The sequence below is a fragment of the Mus caroli genome, chromosome 18 (assembly GCF_900094665.2).
Source record: "Mus caroli chromosome 18, CAROLI_EIJ_v1.1, whole genome shotgun sequence".
NCBI classification, from domain to species: domain Eukaryota; kingdom Metazoa; phylum Chordata; class Mammalia; order Rodentia; family Muridae; genus Mus; species Mus caroli.
Genome location: NC_034587.1, coordinates 32040835 through 32060993, shown reverse-complemented (window position 1 = coordinate 32060993; position 20159 = coordinate 32040835). Strand labels below are relative to the sequence as shown.

General features: G+C 41.9%; 1 protein-coding gene across 1 annotated transcript in view; it reads right to left on the bottom strand.

Annotated features, from left to right (window-relative positions):
* Window positions 1–20159, bottom strand: part of Kdm3b (lysine demethylase 3B) — a 60982-nt gene that overhangs the window by 34325 nt on the left and 6498 nt on the right. The window contains exons 2-6 of the mRNA XM_021150261.1: window positions 9760–9927; window positions 8361–8474; window positions 7159–7264; window positions 6036–6160; window positions 3835–3909 (exon numbers count right to left, since the gene is read on the bottom strand). Of these exons, the coding sequence (XP_021005920.1) occupies window positions 3835–3909; window positions 6036–6160; window positions 7159–7264; window positions 8361–8474; window positions 9760–9927 (588 nt within the window). The remainder of the gene's footprint in view (window positions 1–3834; window positions 3910–6035; window positions 6161–7158; window positions 7265–8360; window positions 8475–9759; window positions 9928–20159) is intronic.

The following is a 20159-nucleotide window of genomic DNA, read 5'->3' as shown; positions in this document are numbered from 1 at the left end:
TTTCCATTTATGTGTATGCCACATGTCTGCAGTATGCAAGCAGGCACCTTCAGAGGCCAGAAGTGGGAGCAGGATCCCCCTAGTGATGGAGGTACAGAGACTAGTACACGGCCTAATACGAGTTCTGGTTCTGAAACACCAGGAATCTGAAAGAGCATCCCTTCAAACATCTCTCCAGGGTCAGGCTATTGGTAGTGGTAGATGGAGAGAAGACTCAAGGAAGAGCATTGGCTACTTTTGATTCCCAGAACCCACATGGCAGCTCTCAACCATCTGTAATTCCACTTCAAGGGATCTGACACCCTCTCCTCACATCCAAGGGCATGAAGGCATGCTCAAGTGCATACATATGCATGTAGGCAAAACATCTATACACATAAAAGAAGTACTTTTTTAAAAGTTAAAATTTATTTATTTATTTATACTTATTCTGAGACAGAGGTCTCACTATGTCATCCCAACAGCCTACCAGTCTCTATAGAGACCTCAGGCTAGCCTCAGACTCGAGCGCCTGCCTCTGCCCACTAGTGCTGGGATTGATTACATGTGTACTCCATCTTATCTGCTTTTGGTACAAGTTTGCATTTCAAGTTCTGAAATATAAAACCTCCTAGAAATGTGTGAATCATGAGCAAAGGAAAAGCAAAGCTGAGAGGCCTGAGCTGTGCACTGACATTCTAAGACTTAGCTGACTTCCAGACCTTACTGCAAACCATTAGTCAAGGAGAAAGGAAATAGCAGATCAACACAGGCTCAAAGCACAAACCTCCTTACTAGTATTTCATACTGCCAACGACATCTTATGCTTTTAGAAGCCAGAGCTAAGAAGATGCGGATCTGAAGGTCCTAAGAAGCAGGTTCTAGGTTGATTCAGGAACACTGAAAGTACTGAGGTGGCAATAGACTCGTTTGTAGAGATGACTATTTACGAATATTTAATAAATCTACTCTTAATACTTACAGAGCCTCGTGCCGGGCAGTGGTGGCAGCGCACTCCTTTAATCCCAGCACTCGGGAGGCAGAGGCACGTGGATTACTGAGTTCCACGACAGCCAGGGCTATATAGAGAAGCCCTGTCTCGGGGGAAAAAAAAACAAAAACAAAAAACAAAAACAAAAATCCAACTTACAGAGCCATATCTATACTGTAATCATTATATTTGGTATGTCAACTTTTTAAATATTTAAAAATTTCTTGGAGCCATGTGGAGTGGTACATGCCTTTAATCTCTTCAAAGGCAAGGAGAATCTCTGAGTTGGAGGCCACCCTGCTCTACTGAGTGACAAGGACAGCAAGGTCTACACAGAGAAACCATCTCGAAAAACAAAACAAACAAACACACAAACAAAACAAAAAATATAAATTTTTTTCTTCTTGCTAATTTCTGTATTTTTCTTTTTTTTTTTTTGCTGACTTCATTTTTTCCCTCCTTTAATTTTCTTGTAAAACTCTTTTAAAAAAAAATCGGTTTATTTTATACATAGTGCATGTATACCCAAGTTTATGTATGTGTATACCACATACATACAGATGCCATTGGAGGACAGAAGGGGGAATCTGATCCCTGGAACTGGAGTTACAGGTGGTTATATGCCAGCAAGTGCGCACTGGGAACTAAGCCCAGGACCTCCACAACAACAACCAGTGCTCTTAATCTATGTGCCATCTCTCCAGCACCAATTGTAAAACCCCAAAAAAGAAAGAAAGCTCAAGATTTGTTTCCATTTGACCCACACTTCTGGTAATGTTACCCAAGTTTCCACAGAGATGAGTAACAGGTATAAATAAATAATAACATACTCATTATGACTAAGTACCTATCATATTTCTGGTGATATTATCAAAGCTTTCCAAATCTTTTATTCAAGAATTGGAAACACTTCATCAAAGATTGTTTTTATTTCATCCTCATTTAAAAATATTCTGCAAGTTTTCAGTCTACTTGCAGATGAATGTTCACTGAGATATAATCTTTCTTGTTCATGCAATCATCCACACACTTTCTCATCCCAGTCAGATATGAGTGGACTGATCTTGGATGTCTAAAAAGGGTTATTATAAAACTTGGTACGATATCAACAATAATTGCACTTTGTTTGTCAAGAATATAGTCATACCAGGACAAGCCAAAGAAGAGCCACTAATCTTCAGCTAAATAACACAGATCCAGTTTCTAACACATCTGGCCAAATTGCAGACCTGGCTCAGAGCAGTCTCCTACCATTCCCTAAACATCCAATGTGTGTCCTACTATGCTGAGCAGATGTGAGCAGACAGTGTAGATGGATGTAAGACCTATGCACGCACTCCAGTTTCATCTACAACAGAACAGTAGCAGCGAAGTACTTAAGAAACAAATGAGCTCTAGAAAGGAACAAAGGGAAAAAGCTCAGCACATCATCAAAACAACGGCATCCTCAGGCAGGCACGCACACACAGTAAGAGGTAACCGTGCAGTCAAAGAACTAACCAACTATTAGACTAAACATGGCTCCTTCCTTTCCTTCTGATCTTGTTTCAACAAGAATGACTCAACAGTGGTGCATGGTGGCACCTTTAAGCCCAACACTTGAGAGAGAGAAGCAGGCGATCTCGGAGTTTGAGGCCAGCCCAATGGACATAGGGTAGGTTTCAGACAACACACAGACCCGTTTCAATTGAAAAATAAGGACTGCACACTTATCCAGTGAGATGGAGAAAGTAACATTTACACAACTGTTAATAGTTTAAGGACCATAAATGCTGTTTTGTCTTTTGAGGCAGGGACTCAAGTAGACCTCGCTGGCCTTGAAGTCCTGATACTCTTGCCTTAGCATCAATGTGCTCGGATTATCTGAGTTCACTGTCATATCTAGCTAGCTCAAGCAGATTTTTAAAATAAACTTTTTTTTTTGTTTTTGTTTTTTGTTTTTTGAGTCAGGGTTTCTCTGTGTAGCCCTGGCTGTCCTGGAACTCACTCTGTAGACCAGGCTGGCCTCGAACTCAGAAATCCGCCTACCTCTGCCTCCCNCTCTGTAGACCAGGCTGGCCTCGAACTCAGAAATCCGCCTACCTCTGCCTCCCAAGTGCTGGGATTAAAGGCATGAGCCACCACTGCCCGGCTAAAGTAAACTTTAAAAAAAAAAAAAAAAAAAAAGATTTACTTACTTTATGTATATGAGTACACTACAGCTGCCTTCAGACACACCAGAAGAGGGCATCAGGCTCTCATTATAGATGGTTGTGAGCCACCATGTGGTTGCTGGGAATTGAACTCAGGACCTCTGGGAGAGCAGTCAGCACTCTTAACTGCTGAGCCATCTCTCCAGTCCCAACATAAAAATGGTTTTGTATGTTTACGATAACTTTGAAGGAACCAAGAGTTGGCCTGGTTCATAGTAACTATAAATAAACCACTGTGTGCGCAGTACTGAACTGGGCATTTGTTTGATTTGATTCCACTACAAAATATAGAATTTCAGACTACCTTGGAATTCAATGGGGAGCTCAATGGGACCCGATTGGGGGTAGGGAAGATAGCTTTTCCTTTATTTCCTCTTATTAGCATTGTTTATCCCAGTATTAACTATCTATTAAACTTATCCTGGGAGAATATAAAAAGAAAGAGACCATGGCTTACACAATTGAGAGACACTGCTATAATTAAAAGGGTTTGCTCAAACCAGGTCTCTTTCATAAGACACCTCCTCTCTTAACTAGCAAATCATATAGTAAACAGGAAAAAAAATGGCAGAGCTGAGCAGCTTAAGGGTATCCATAAAAACCCAGACACAAGAAATCCACATAATAGAATTAATACAAGCTCCGGGATCTACTTTGACTCTATTACTGTACCTCACTCTGTGGTGTCGAGCTGTCCATCAGCATCACGTGGGTGAGTCTGGGATCTACTGACTTGACCTCACCAGTCTATGGTAGCAGGAAAGCAGAGCACATGAAAAACAGGAAAAAAGCTATTAATACCTTGACAACCAAGATATAATATCATACATGTTCCTTAACAATATAGGTATTTATTTAATTTTAATTCTCTACAAGATGGAAAACTTTCTAAGAAGAGTCATCTCCAATAATAGTACTGGAAATAACATCTACAATAGTGCAAACATTAATATTTGTCAAGTTAATGAACTAAAAGAACTGACTGAGTTTAAGATCTAAGTATATCTTCTTAGGAATATTCATTTAAATTTCTTTTTTTTTATGTTTTTAAAAATTATTTATTTTAAATTTCTATATCTCTAAGCCAACAATCATTAAAAGAGGCACTCAACTATTAAAGAAAAAATAAAAACTTTGGGAGTGGGACAATGTGATGTAAGTACAAATTTATTGTATTTTCTTTGACTTAGCAATTTCACACCAAGAAATTTCTTATTTTTAACAGACTTATTTTTAATTATGTGTACAAATGTGTTGTGTGGGGGTATGTATATATGAGTACAAATGGCCAGAAGAGAATGTGGGATCCCTTGTGAATGAGCTACAAACAGCTATGAGCCACCCAACACAGGTGCCAGGCACCAAACTCAAGCACTGAGTGCTCTTTACAGCTGAGCCGTCTTTTTTTCCCACACCAAGTCATCTTTATTCATTCTTATAAATAACATCTGTGAAGGAATGTTTAACTGTGCCCATAGCTTTTAATTAGCACATAATTTAAAAGTCCCCAATTCTAGACTAAATTATGACATATCCACTTAGAGTATAGCTGTATTTTGAAAGGATGAGTCAAGTTTTAAGTATCTATACTGACATACATATACAGCACAACAAACATACAATGATGTTCAAAAGATGAGTTGTGCCTATGTACCATATCATACCAATCACTAATGTAAAACTTATACAACTAATATAAATAAAAATGTATCATGGATATACACATAGAAAATGTTAGGCAGAAATGGAAAACATCAAATTGATGATCCCACTGGGGGAGTTGTAGCTCCCTGGGGAAATGGCAGTTTTTGTTGTACACTTTACACATATGTATATTACTTGAAATTAAAAAAAAAAATGTCTGTAGTGGGGACAGCTCTGTGGATAAGAGACTTCACTTCTCTTTCAGAACAGCCTACCCACTGCCCACATGGTAAATCTCAACTGTCTGGAATGTCAGTTCAAGGAAACCCCACTCTCTTGCTGGCTTTTGTGGGCACAGGGCACAGCAGGCACATAGAGTACACACATACGTAACTGTAATTTTTTTTTCTCTTTAAGATCCATCCACCTAAGCTTCTCATGGACCTGCCTGAGTGCTGCAGAATTTCAGCTTGACTGTGTTGTAACCTGTTTCTGGAACTTGGTATATCTCCACCCTACGGAGTTGACTTGAATCTTGAACATACATGATAAGATGTTCTGTGCAGTAATTTTGAAATCTTCAGCCAAGGTCCTACATAACCAAAATTCCTCTAGAAACTCCCTAATCCTTGGAAATCTCAAAGTCTTGCAGTTTGGGGGCCATATAAACCCTAACTTCTCCTATGTTCATTGCTATTTTCTTAACCCTCCTACTTTAAAGAGATAGCCTTGTATGGCAAAAAAAAAAAAAAAAAAAATAACAAAGCCTGCATAGTTTGACCAAAGAATGCCCAAGCAATGGTTTTTAATCTCCATAGGTAGGATTAACACTTTCAGAGTGCTGGACCACACATATGCACAGCCACACTTGGCTTACAAAAGTACTTTCAAAGACATCATCCCAAAGCTATGAAGCCAATGGGGTTTTTGTATGTTTACCTCTAACTCACAATGACAGGCTCAGCAATGAAGAAAACAGGCAAAAGTAAAATCTAGTCTTCCTGTGGATTCTATGCTGAGGCAGTTACATTTTTTTTTTTCCCCGAGACAGGATTTCTCTGTGTAGCCCTGGCTGTCCTGGAACTCACTCTGTAGACCAGGCTGGCCTCGAACTCAGAAATCTGCCTGCCTGTGCCTCCCGAGTGCTGGGATGAAAGGCGTGGGCAGTTACATTTTTATGTCATTTTCTGTAAGGCAATGCTGTACCTCTTACAGAGTAAGAGCCTCACCTCAGTTATAGACACTTCCATAAGACGGGTGACTGAGTCCTGACGGCTCACAACACCGCAGAGCCATCCGTCCTCTCCTTCGGGTTGGTAGACCTTGACTCTGTGGCCCTGGACACTATAGGGACCTAAAGGAGAGACCAATTACAACGGAATGTTTTGGGCTGAGCTGTATTTTATAACCACATGAGATACAAACTTGACATTTTCTGTGCAGAACAGAAAAGAGCAACTCTAGTTTTCCATACTCAGCACAAAAAGGAAACCGAGTTCTCCTAAACTTTTATACATTTTTTACTTCTAAAGAATCTCCCAAGCCCATTTTTTTTCTCAATCTTAAAAAAAAAAAAAAAAAAAAAAAGCTCTGGAAGGCCTGCCTAAGCTTCAACGAAAAGCAAAGCAAAGCAGGCCACTAAGCTGAATGTGTCATTAGATAAAATGGCCATGGGAATGATAAGTGACCATTAATGTCCTGCCACCTCAGTTTTAAATACTTTGGGTGAAAAGTTCTATTGATGCTGAATGATGGGACCCAGGACTGTGTTTTACAGACACACTTTACCACTGACAAGTTCTAGCACAGACCTCCCCCTTTCTTCTGTTGTTAACGCACAGTAGGTCTTGAATGATTGCTTTATGCAAACACTTTGCTGGTATCACCAAGGTTTTAGCTCTTGTTAAGTATATGGTTAAGTACAAATACAGTTTTCTCTAAAGGCAGTAACCTCTATCTTAAACAAAACTGAACATTTTTCTAGTACGGGTTAACTCCTTCATAAACACTCAAGAAAACACAACAAAACTCTGTCCTATGAAATGCAGAAAGAAGAGCTGGGGACTGTATCTGTTGGCACTATTAACAAGTGGAAAATGGCGAACTTAGTTCAGGGACCCTAGAAATTCTACTCTGTGACTTCCTACCATTGGATAGAGGATTCAGCTTATAAAGTTCCCCGTCTGAGTAAGAGGCTATTTTTTCCAACTGATTCTAGAACTGTTGCTAACTACAGATAATTCAAAGTTTACACGACAACAGACCAGGGAAGACATTTGAAAGCTATGTGGTGCTTCGTCCTCTCTATCAATGCTGACCTGGATCCAAGGACAGAAAACCACTTGTTCTTACCTCGGCTGAAAATCTCTTGTAGCTTTTGGTCACTGATCAAAGCATTAACTGTTTCTCTTAATGCAGCATGTTCTAAAAGAATCTGGTTTTGAACATCTGTTCCCATCTGGTAGAGATAAAAGCAAACACCTGGATGTTAAAATAAATGGCAATAAAATTAACTAGATAAGAAAAATCATACACTAGAAAGGTCTTCAACACACGCACACAGAGCATAGGGATGAATAAAGTAAGGATTTTTCTTGATGAGAAAGAATAACAAAGAAACTACCATTAATAAAACATAGAACACAGTTTAGGAAATACTGGTCTCTCAATGCAAGACTAAATTTGGGGGCTGGGAATGGCTCAGCAGTCAAGAGCACTGACTGCTCTTCCAAAGATCCTGAGTTCAATTCCCTGCAACCACATGGTGGCTCACGACCATCTGTAATGGGATCTGATGCCCTCTTCTGGTGTGTCTGAAGACAGCAACAATGTACTCTAAAAGAAAAGAAGGATAAGGAAGGAAGGAAGGAAGGCAGACAGACAGACAGACAGAAAGGAAGAAAGAGCAAAACCTTTATAATTTAAAACTCTCAGATAATCCTTACAAGTATGTGCATGCAGTGCCCTCAGGAGTCAGAAGATGGCATCAGATCCTCTGGATCCACTTCATGCTGTGGGAACAGATATCACTCTTTCCTACTCCCCACTAGGGTCCAGCTACATGAACTCTATCAGAAGGCGTCAGCAAGGAGCCTCTTTTCTGTTGTGTATGCATATGCATGTTAACATTTGCAGGTATCTGCAGAGGCCAGGCCAGAGCAGTGCATTGCTCCCCTCCAGCTGGAGCTACAAGCAGTGTAAGCAAGCCTGAGGACAGACTGATGGGAACCAAACTCAAGGTCTCCAGAAGAGCAGCAAGTACTCTTAACTGCTGAACCCCAGAGCCATTTTTTTTTCCTGAAGAAACCCTCAGAATCATGGTAGTTTTAAGTCCTGGGTGGCTTTAGTGTGTGCAGAAGAATATGCAAAAGAGAAAAGAGGCTCCAGTCACTGGATGTACTTCTTAAAAATAGAAAACTTCAAAATGCACAGGGTCATTTATGAAAAGAAGCAAAGCAATGCTAAAAGAGTAAATTCCCATATTTGAATCAACAAGGAAGTTGGCAAGGAGGTAAGTCATAAGCCGAAGACTAGATGGAGCAAGTGCCAAGTACCTGGAACAGATGCATCCCATTAGCATCCGACAGGAAACGAAGCTCTCGATCCACAAGGTATTCAACTGGCACCACAGACCCCAACCCCAGCTTATCTACTAGGGGGGTGAAAGTCTGTGAAGCACAAAGACAAGACATTGATTAGAACTTGGAGATAAAAATAGATAACAGCTCAATTAATCATTAGCTTCAGAGAAAGCACCCATCACTACTCTCTTCTCATCCCAGTGAACAGAGAAGCTAAAGAACAAGTCCTTGCAAACATTTTCAACATAGCCTCTGCTCCTCAAATAACCACAAGGAACAAATCAAATGACAGTTTGCTCAATATTTCCTAATTTGGTTTATTTGGTTTTGGGTCAGATCTCACACTACAGACCAGGTCAGTATGGAACTTGAAGCAATGCTCCTTCCTCAGCGCCCCAAATGCTGAAATTATTGGTCTGAGCCACTACACCTGGCTTTAATGCCCTTACATCTAACAAGGACATGCGCAATAAGAAATTCACCGTCATCACGAGGGCTCTGACTAACCACACTAGGCTTCCAAGAGATAAACTGTAACAGTGCAGAGTTGTAGTGAAGGCGCTAGTCCATGTCTGTAATCCTAGCACTTGGGAGATGGGCAAGGAAGATCTCCCAATACACAAGTTACGACTGTCTCTACAGCTCCTGAAGCCTCTGGGAGATTTATCAGTCACTGGAATAAGCCAGGTATGATGGTGCACGCCTTTAATCCCTGCACTTAGGAGACAGAGGCAGGGGGACCTCTTGAGTTCAGGGCCAATCTGGTCTACAGAGTGAGTTCCAGGATAGCCATAGAGAAACCTATCTAGAAAAACAAAACAATAAACAACCTTTCCTCAGAGCACAAGAAGAAAAGATCTGTTGAATTTTTGCTTTGGTAACTTTAGAAATCAAAGCCTGTTAAGGAGATAGCATATAGATTTCACAATCCCTGATGAGTAGTTATAAGGTAAATATGTATGGGAACACATAAGAAAAAAAGGTCAAAATGTTCCTATCCAATCAAAGCGATTCATTCACTGGGTAGCAGGCTATAACTCAGTGGCAGAGCATTTGCCTAGTATGAAAAAGGCCCCGGGAGGCCCTGGATTTGATACCCAACACCAGAAAAACAAAGAAAATAGAACAACAATAGAAAAACAAACAAATAAAGCCTTTTTGCAGATGGACAGACAGCTCAGTGAGAAAGTGCTTGCCTAATACATATAACTGTAGGTTTAATCACCAGCATGGTATAAACCAGGCTGGCACACACCTGTAAGCGAACCCCGGATCACACAGTGATCTGGAAGTCAGTGTGGAGCACATGAGGTCTGGTCCGCAGCCTATCCAATAAAAGAAACAAGTAAAGATGAAATGAAAAGCTACTTACCAGGGCTGGCCACTGGGCAACTGGGACACGGGTGCCCTGTAGAAGGACGGGGTCCTTCCGGGGAGCCCAAACAAGTGAGCCTTCCAGCAGAAGTGCAAGCACTTCTTCAGCGTGAACCTTAACCCAGGAGTGCTGCTTCCAATTACAGCCATCAAACTCCACAAAGATCTGCAAAAGTATTAAAGCCAGTTCCAATGTCACATTGTGCAATACATAAAAACAATTTCCCTGAGGTGCCTCAGATGAAGAAAATTTCCATAAACTTACTTCTCTCTCTCTCTCTCTTTTTTTTTTTNCGAGACAGGGTTTCTCTGTGTAGTCCTGGCTGTCCTGGAACTCACTTTGTAGACCAGGCTGGCCTCAAACTCAGAAATCCGCCTGCCTCTGCCTCCCAAGTACTGGGATTAAAGGTGTGCACCACCACGCCCGGCCATAAACTTACTTCTAAGGTCATTTTATTAATATTTTCTTTTACTTAAAAGATGGAAAGGAAACAAGACTTATTGGGAGTGTATGCCACAGGAGGCATGCATATGGAGGTCAGAGTTAAAGCTGTGGCGCTGACTCTCGCCTTCCACTGTGTGAGTTCCAGGGACAGAACTCAGGCTTGGTGGCCAGTGTCATTACCTAATAGGACATTTCCCTATAACTTTGAGTACATTCATTTTCTTGTTTTGTGTGTCCGTGCCAGAGTTTATACCTGGAGAGCAACTTGTAGAAATCACTTCTCTCCTAGAATGCGGCTCACAGGAGACGAAACTCAGGTCGGCAGGCTGGGTAGTAAGTGTGTCTCATCAGCTGAGCCACCTGACTGCTCCAATGCTTCCCCCCTCCCCCCGCCCTTTTTTAAAAGATTTTATTTATTTCATGTATGTGAGTACACTGTAAATGTCTTCAGACACACCAGAAGAGGGCATCAGACCCCATTACAGATGATTGTGAGTCACCATGATGTGGTTGCTGGGAATTGAACTCTGAATCTGTAGAAGAGCAGTCAGTGCTCCTGAAGCCGAGCCATCTCTCCAGCCTCCGAACATTTCCTTTTTTGATACACTGTCTCAGGTATTCCACACTGACTTCAGTTAGGATGATATGTACCTGTAGGCACACCTGGCTTTATGTGCTACAAGGGTCTAACTCAGTTTTATGCTCATTAGGCAGGAAAAGGCATCATAAAAAAAAAAAAATGAGAGCTAGAAGGATGCTGGAAAGTGGTAAAGAAACTCTAACAGGGCTGGGGAGATGGCTCAGCTCAGGAGCTGGCTGCTCTTCCAGAGACTCAGAGTTCAATTCCCAGCATCCACATCATGGTGGCTTACAACCATCTGTAATGGGATTCGATGCCCTCTTCTGGTGTGTCTGAACAGAGTGATGGTGTATTCATATACATAAATAAATAAACTTGGAAGAAGGAAGGAAGGAAACCATTACAGAGACCCCAGCCGGGTTCAGCACCTGGAGCTCATCTCCAGTTTCTAGGGACCTGGCACCCTCTCCTGGCTTCTTTAAGCACAGACACACATGTAGTACATATACATACAAAAAGGGAAACATACAAATAAAAATAAAATGAACCTTAAAAAAAACAAAACCAAAACCAACCAAACAAAAACCCACCAGAGCCCGGTGGTGCGCTTTGGAGGCAGAGGCAGGAGGCCAGTTTGATACTCGCAGTGAGACCTCATCCTCTAAGAACAAAACAACAAAAACCCAAGCCCGCAATGAAAGAACCAAAGACAAAGCATCAATGGTAGTTTATACTTGCTTCAGTGCCCTTAGATCAGAATGTATAAACTCAAAATCAGCAACAGTAAGGGATGGTGAGGGGCTCAGTGGGTGGAGGATTCCTGGCACCAAGCCTGGCACCTGAGTTTGAGCCTCAAGGGCACACCTGGTACAAGGAGAGAATCGATTCCAGCAAACTGTCCTCTGACCTCCAAATAGGTATTTTGGCATATATGCACGTCTCTCTCACCCCATACACAGATAAATGTCATGTTAAAAGGTTAACAAAGTCGAGTGCATGCTGTTAATCTTAGCAGACCCAGGTGTCATCTCCAGACTAGGTTCCAGCCTGCTCTACACAGCAAGTTCCACACTACCCAGCTAGAAAGGAGACTTGCTGAAATATGTCTCAAAACAAACAAAGAAACAAAATTTAAAAATGCTTCAGTTTTGATTAACACTGTTAGTAGTAATTTGACTTCATGTCTGTCCTGTAATCATCATTTTGGATTTTGGCTGTCTCTAAGAAGAACTTTTACTATAACTGGTAAGAGTGTAGCCTGGTGGTGGTGGTGCATACCCTTAATTCCAGCACTCAGGAGGCAGAGGCAGGTGGATCTCTGTTTTTGTGGGCAGCCTGGTCCAGAGTGAGTTCCAGGACAGCCAGGATTACACAGAAAAGCCCTGTCTTGAAATCACTAAAAACAAAACACAACACAACACAACAAGAGAGGGGGCAGGGAGAGGGAGAGGAGAATGTTCCTCACTTGCCAGGTCCAAGAATATCCAAGTGTAAGAGTGGGTGACAGAGGAATGGAAGCTTAGAATTATGTAAAGCCAGCGAAGAGACCAAGACTGCTATGCTAGCCTGGACAGGGCATCTGTCCTGGAACTACAACAGTTTTGTGCAACAATTACGAGTTCAAAGATAAGGGAGGTCATGCCAACTGCTCTGCAGAGACAGCTGCATTCATCCACTGATAAAAGACTTTGTAGCAGGTAAGATCACAGAAAACCACAAAAGATCCACTGTTCTAGAGGAGGACGGCAAAAGCATGGCACAGGGGAAGAATGGAGACAAAAATGCAATCTGTTGGCAAAGACAGCTCCTTTAACTGACAGTGTTTCTTTTAGTCTAAGATATAGTTCATTTTCAATTATACACGTGTGAGTGGTGCACCAAAGACAGGCGAGCTGGAGTTGTGGGCAGTTGTGGTGGAGACCAAGCTCGGATCCACTCCCAGCGCAGTACATGCTTTCTACTGCAGAGCTGTTTCCTCCACATTTTATTTTTATGTGTCTTCTACTACCTACCTACCTACCTTCCTTCCTTCCTTCCTTCCTTCCTTCCTTCCTTCCTTCCTTCCTTCCTTCCTACCTACCTACCTACCTACCTACCTACCTACCTACCCTATCTTTATTTTTTTGAGATGGGGTTTCTCTGTGTAGCCTTGGCTGATTTGGAACTCACTTTGTAGACCAGGTTGACCTTGAACTCAGAAATCTGTCTGCCTCTGCCTTCCAGATCTGGGGATTAAAGGCGCGCACTACCACCTCTCAGCTTGCCCCAGTTATTTTTAGTTCCCATTTGTGTATCTTACCTGAATATGTCTGTGCACCAACATGTATGCCCAGAGGCCTAAAGAGGGCAAAGAGGGCATCAGTTCCTCTGGTTCTGGCATTACGAATGGCTGATTCTCAATATGACTGTTGGGAATTGAATCTTGGTCCTCAGTGCTCTTAACCACTGAGCCATCTCTACAGAAACCAACCCCACTCCCTTTTTATGTTTTGAAACAGGGTCTCTCTCTCTCTCTCTCTCTCTCTCTCTCTCTCTCTCATTGGAAGCTGTTATTTTAAAAAGTAGGTGCTTTAAAAAAATAGAAAAGAGAAGAGTAGGTATCTTAGTAGGGAGTGGTATAAGGCCATCAGTTAAAGGCAGGGTTGGATGATCTCTTAGAATAAAAGTCCAGCTGGATCTACAGATCACTTCCAAGACAGCCAGGGATGTTGCACACAGAAACTATCTGGAAAAAAACAAAAATGAAAACCAAACACAAAGCAGAGTGCGGGTGGGTGGATAGTACAGGTGGGTGGATAGGATAGGTGTGTGAGTGCAGGTGCCTGAAGAAGCCTGGATTCCCTGGACCTGAGCTTCTACTCAGCAGTGAACGAGCCAATATGGGTGCTAAGAAGGAACCCAGGTTCCCTGAAAGAGTAGTAAGTGTTCTTAACCACTGAGCCATCTCTCCAGTCTTTCACTTTTTGTTTTGTTTTGTTTTTCCTTTTAAAAAAGATTTATTTGGGGGCTGGAGATGGCTCGGTGGTTAAGAAAACTGGTTGCTTTTTTAGAGGTCCTAAATTCAATTTCCAGCAACCACATGTCAGCTCATAATTGTCTGTAGCTTCAATTCCAGGGCAATATGACATCCTCACATATACATACATGCAGGCAAAACACCAATGCACATAAAATAAAGTAAAAATCATGTGTGTATGTGCCAAGTTCCTTGAGTGCAGGTGCCTATAATATATAGAGGCCAGAAAGTACATCTGACTCCCTGGAGCAAGAGTTACACTGAACCACAAGATGTGGAAGCTAGGAGCTGAACTCAGGTCTACAAGAGGCTCTTCACCACTGAACCATCCCTCCAGCCCCCTTTTTAGGTTTTTAGTGTAGCCCTGGCTATCACAGAACTACTGTAGACTAGGACAGTCTTTAANAGATCTGCCAAAAAAAAAAAAAAAAACCCAAATAGCTACTTTTGGGCTGGTGAGATGGCTCAGTGGGTAAGAGCACCCGAGTGCTCTTCCGAAGGTCCAGAGTTCAAATCCCAGCAACCACATGGTGGCTCACAACCATCCGTAACGAGATCTGGCGCCCTCTTCTGGAGTGTCTGAAGACAGCTACAGTGTACTTACATATAATAAATAAATAAATCTTTAAAAAAAAAAAAAAAGAGATCTGCCAGCGCCTGCTCTTGCAAGCTGAAAATAAAGGTGTGCACCACCATGCCAGATTAGGTTCCCTGACTGCTTCTGACAAACATTTGGATGTCTTTACCAAGTTATCAGTGCTCTCTGGCAGCGGATGAAGTCAACCACACCCTTTGGTGTATCATTTGCATTTTGTTTTTGACAGAGTCTCACTACTTACTTGAGGCTGGCTTTGAACATTATCTTCTTACGTCTACTGCCTACTGAGTGCTAGTATTACAGGCGTAAATGCCAGCACACTCAACTGGATTTTTGCTTATGTTTTATTCTTTACACATTTTTTTATTTTTATTTTATATTTATTTTGGTCTATTGGTGGATGCATTCTTCTATTTATTAATTCTGTTTGTTTTTACCGTCCAGCTACGAACAGTCCCTCGATGATTCTAAGGGTAGGTCGCTTGGTTATAGAGTTTCAAAGAACCATCATTCTTCTAGTTTTAAGGTAAGGGAGATATCACAAGACAATGCTACCTGGCAAAATAAATTCAGTTTAAACAGAAAATCAAAATGAAATTACAATGCACCTTATAATTAGATGACTAAAATACAACAGATACTGTGAAGTAAATAATATAGAGAAGTTTTGCCAGGTGGTAGTGGCATTTAATCCCAGCACTTGGGAGGCAGAGGCAGGTGGATCTCTGTGAATTCAAGGCTAGTCCACACTACAAACAGCCAGACTACACAGTGAAACCCTCGAAAACACCTAAATAAATAAATCTGAGTTTTAGAAAGTGGTATCTAGGGCTGGAGAGATGGCTCAGTGGTTAAGAGCACCGACTGCTCTTCCAGAGGTCCTGAGTTCAAATCCCAGCAACCACATAGTAGTTCACAACCATCTATAATGGGATTCAATGCCTTCTTCTGGTGTGTCTGAAGACAGCTACAGTGTACTCATATACATAAAATAAATAAAACCATATATATATATATATATATATATATATATATATACATACATACATATGGGAGCTAACAGACAACTGTCCAGACATGGGGATAAAGGAAAGCTGCAGATGATTTGAGGGCAGGCAGATACAAGCAGGAAAACTGAGCAGAGCGGGGTCACATTTGACTTTTTATTTGCTCTGCTATTTCATCCATGTGCATAATATAGCCTGATTCCTCTCCCCAGACTTATCTCCTAACCATACCTCACACTCCTCCCCAGCAGTGTCTTTCAGATTCATGACTTTTGTTTTGTGACCCATTTAATTTACCAGGGCCACCTCTGGACTGGAACTATCTGCTGGAGCCTGGTGGGGTCACCAGTGGGTATACAACTGAGAGCAACGAGTGCCCCCTCCCTAAACCTTTCAGTAGCCAATAGTTAATGAAGAGGATGGTCTATAAGCCCAAAGCCCCTCTTTCATCTACACCTGACTCCTGGTGCAAATCCAGAACAAGTAACTGCAGGTCCATGAATTCATGATTGCAAAGGTTTGCTCTGTCTTGCCAGAGACAATGTTATTTCACAACCCTTCTCCCTGCCTTCGAGGCGCTTACATTCTTTCTGTCCCTCCTCCCACTCTGCTCTCCAAGCTCAGAGGGACTGTATAAATGTCGTCTTTAGGGATGAACATCATCCTTTATTCTCAGCACCTTGTGCCACCATGAGTTTGTACATTCACAGAAGTTCACTGAAAAGAGGTTTCTCTAGTTATGGCTGAGACAAGTATTTATGGGTAAAAAACATGATTTTTTTTCTCTTCAATAAGTGTTATTTCACTTATTATTTATGTAACCAATTTTTATGAGGAAAAATTAAATTTGGATTAGGCTTAAAAGATAAACTTTTAAGAGAGTGATCTGTAGGAAATACCATTTACAAAGAAATAAGATGAAAAACACCAGTAAGAGTGTATGAATGTAAAGTATACTTGAGAATTCAGAGATAAGAATAACAGGATATGGGCTGGAGAGGTGGCTCAGTGGTTAAGAGCACTGGCTGCTTGCTCTTCTAGAGGTCATGAATTCTATTCCCAGCAACCATATGGTGGCTCACAACTATCTATAATGGGATCTGATGCCCTCTACTGGTGTCTGCAGACATCAACAGTGTACTCATATAAAATGAAATAAATAAATAAATATATAAAAAAAGAATGACAGGATATGATGATGTCAGAATGTAAAGGAAACAAAACATGAATTGCTAAGATTCCAAACTTCTAGATTATGTACAATTTTACAAAACTGCAGGATATGTGGACAGCTACAGTAGGTGATGAAGCAAGTCTACAGGCTGCTACTTTTAAGTAAATAACAATTTTCTCTTTATAGTTTCTTTGAATTTTCAAGAGATATCTTTTCATACCCATCTAACACAGTATATGAAATGTAATATAGTAATTATATTAAATGTTGGATGTAATGGTGTTAATCTGAGTAAAATTCAAACGTGTACAACATTTTGTGAAATCAAAGCTAAGGAACTGCACCCCAACTCCCCCCACGTTTACACTTCAGCCTCTTTGCGCCTCATTTCCTTTGCCTATAAATAGGAGCAATAAGGGCCTCAAAGGATTGCCGTGAGGATTAGCCCTTATTCCCTAAGCAACCTTGTGTTCCTTACTGGCCACGTATAAATTGGGAGTAGCTTTGAAAAAGAAGTGTTGGGCATCGTGGCACATGCCTGTAACCCTCTAAGTCTATCATTCCTGAAACTAAAGAAGGATTGTGAAGCCCAGGCTTACTATATGGATACCGAACTCACTAGCAGTGAGATCTGGATTGAACTTGAAATGACCCTTTGGAGAAGCCAGGAAGAACCAAAACAACCCAAACAAAAACAAAAACCCCCACAAGTTCCAGGCCATCTTAGGCTGAGACACTATCTTAAATAAAACAAGAAAACATAAAAATGTATCTAAAAATTCTAACCATGTAACGGTCTAGTGATACCATCCTGCAATGATCTAAGTACTCTACACACAGAGAAGTCCACACTCAAAACTTCTCTTTGCTGCCGGGCATGGTGGCGCACGCCTTTAATCCCAGCACTCGGGAGGCAGAGGCAGGCGGATTTCTGAGTTCGAGGCCAGCCTGGTCTACAAAGTGANGAGGCAGGCGGATTTCTGAGTTCGAGGCCAGCCTGGTCTACAAAGTGAGTGCCAGGACAGCCAGGGCTACACAGAGAAACCCTGTCTCGAAAAACCGAAAAACCAAAAAAAAACAAAAACAAAAACAAAAACTTCTCTTTGCCAAGGCAGACATGTTGGTAAATGCCTGTAATCTCTCCGCATTTAGGTGGCTGAGGCAGAGGGCAGAAAGGTCTCCTTCCCAACCCACAGACACCCCAGCTCAGAAAAGAAAGAGATATATGTGAATATGATTGAGGTCAACTGTTTCCATAGAAAATGTCATGACAAATTCATTATTTTGTACAAATAATGCATGCTGTTATTTTAAAGTAAAAATTAAAAGTTAATACTAAACTACTGACAATGCCATAAATTTGAAACAATATGCATAATTAAAGCAAAAAAATTATGTATTTGTAAGATTTCTTTTCCTTTTTGAGGTAGGGTCTCAAGTAGCCCTGGGTGCTCTTCAACTCAATCTGCAGCTTTAATGACTTTAAATGGCTGCTCCTCCAGCCTCTAGTTCCCTGGGGCGGAGTTATGTGAGTGTGCCACACCTTTGTGGGGTGGAGGATGGAGCCCAGGGCTTCAAGAAGCTAGGCAAACACACTACCAATTGAGCTACACCCTAGTCCCAAATCTGTTAGACATAAGGTCAATATATGGATACTGAATTTACTAGCAGTGAGATCTAGTCTGAACTTAAAATAACTCTTTTGGGGAAGCCATGAGAAACCAAAACCAAAACCCAAACAACAACAAACCAAAGATAGGCATGCCTTTAATCTCAGCACTTGGGGGTAGAGCCAGGGCGATTTCTGGGATTTTTAGGCCAGCCTGGTATATAGAGTTTCAGTCAGTCAAGTCTACATACAAAGATGGTGTCTCAAAAGAGAGAGAGAGAGAGAGAGAGAGAGAGAGAGAGAACACACAAGTAAGCACACTCCACTCGTGTCAGAGCCATTAAGAAAAGAAACCTTTAAGCCCAGGCTGGGCATCCAGGGGAGTAGCTGTAATACCAACAAGCAGGAAGCTGGGCTGGTCAGGGCTCACCTGGGCTACATATCAAGGCTATCTCAAAAGGAACAAGAATAAAGCACTGGAAGACAGAAGCACTAGGGAAAGAGAAGACCACAGAATGAGGGCTGCTGTCTCTAAGTATCTCTGGGCCACATCAGATTTTCCTTGTCTGATTCTTCACAAGGCAAAGATCCTTCTTCTAGAGCAGATGAGGCTCCTCGTCTCTACAGGTGTGTCCTCTGCTGTAAATGAATAACCCTGCATATGGGCCTCAAATCGTCCCCAGAGAGTGTGGTTAGTGACTCAGTCCCCTGGAGCCCCATTACCTACTACGTCTCTAAAAACAGGGAGCTTATGCTCCTGAAAAACTAAAAGGCCACCCCACTTGTCACTACTAAACAACCAGGGAGGTTTCACCCATTTGGGGAACAAGAGTAAAGGACGCTTTGGCAGAAGGCATGATGGGTTTAAGCCACAGAGCTATCAGAGGCAGTGGGAACTGAGGAGCGACAGGTGTTAGTTAAGTGTGCTCAGACCTTAAAGCAGCAAAGCCTACAGACCACCCCCACCCACCCACACACCCCACTGTTAAAATCAACAACAGAAAGGGGTTCTTATCTCCCACCTGGGGTCTATTTGTGAAGGGAAACCTAAACCAGCAGAACAGCTAGCAGAGCATAGACGTGCATAAGGCAGGCAGTTGGCAGATGAGGAGTGTGTGACATGAATCACTGATAAACAAATATCTAGCTTGGAGTGGTACCACACACCTGTAACACCAGACCAAGGCCAGCCAAGGCTCTGACTTTAAAAACAAAAGCAAAACCTAGCCAGACATAGGTAGCCTGAAGCAGGTCAGCTCCAGGCCAGCCAAGACTACATAGTGTAACTGTCTCAAGAACAAACTCACCCCACCCCACACAAGCACAGAAGGGAAGCTGTGATGGTGTGATAAGGAAGGTGAGAAGGTCACTGCAGGGGCAGGGGCTGGGACAGGGACAGGGACAGGCTCGCTGCACAACGCTGAAACAAGCAGTGCAGAGACGGCCTGGTAGAGCACACCTGATATCCATCCAGTACTTGCCAAGTTAAGGAAAGGGCTTCGAAAATTCCAGGATACCCTGAGCTACAAGGCAAGATCCTTATTATTTAGTTTTCTTTTGTGGGCCTACAATGAACTACAGTACTGGCTGGCCTGAAATTCTTGCTCCTCAGGCCTGGGTTTATAGCAATTCACCACTACACCAGGCAAAAGAAATGTTTTTTTAAAATGAACAAGGGGGAAAAAAAATGAACAAGGGGGCTAGAGAGATGGCTCAGCATTTAAGGACACTGACTGCTCTTCCAGAGGTCCTGAGTTCAATTCCCAGCAACCACAGAGGGTCACAACCATCTGTAATGGGATCTGATGCCCTCTTCTGGTGTGCATGAAGGCAGCTACAGTGTACTCAACACATAAGATAAATAAAAATAAATCTAAAAAAAGAAAAAAAGACCATTTAGAAGAAATATATTTTAAAAAATAAATAAAAATAAAAAATGAGCCAGGTATGGTGCCACACACCTTTAATC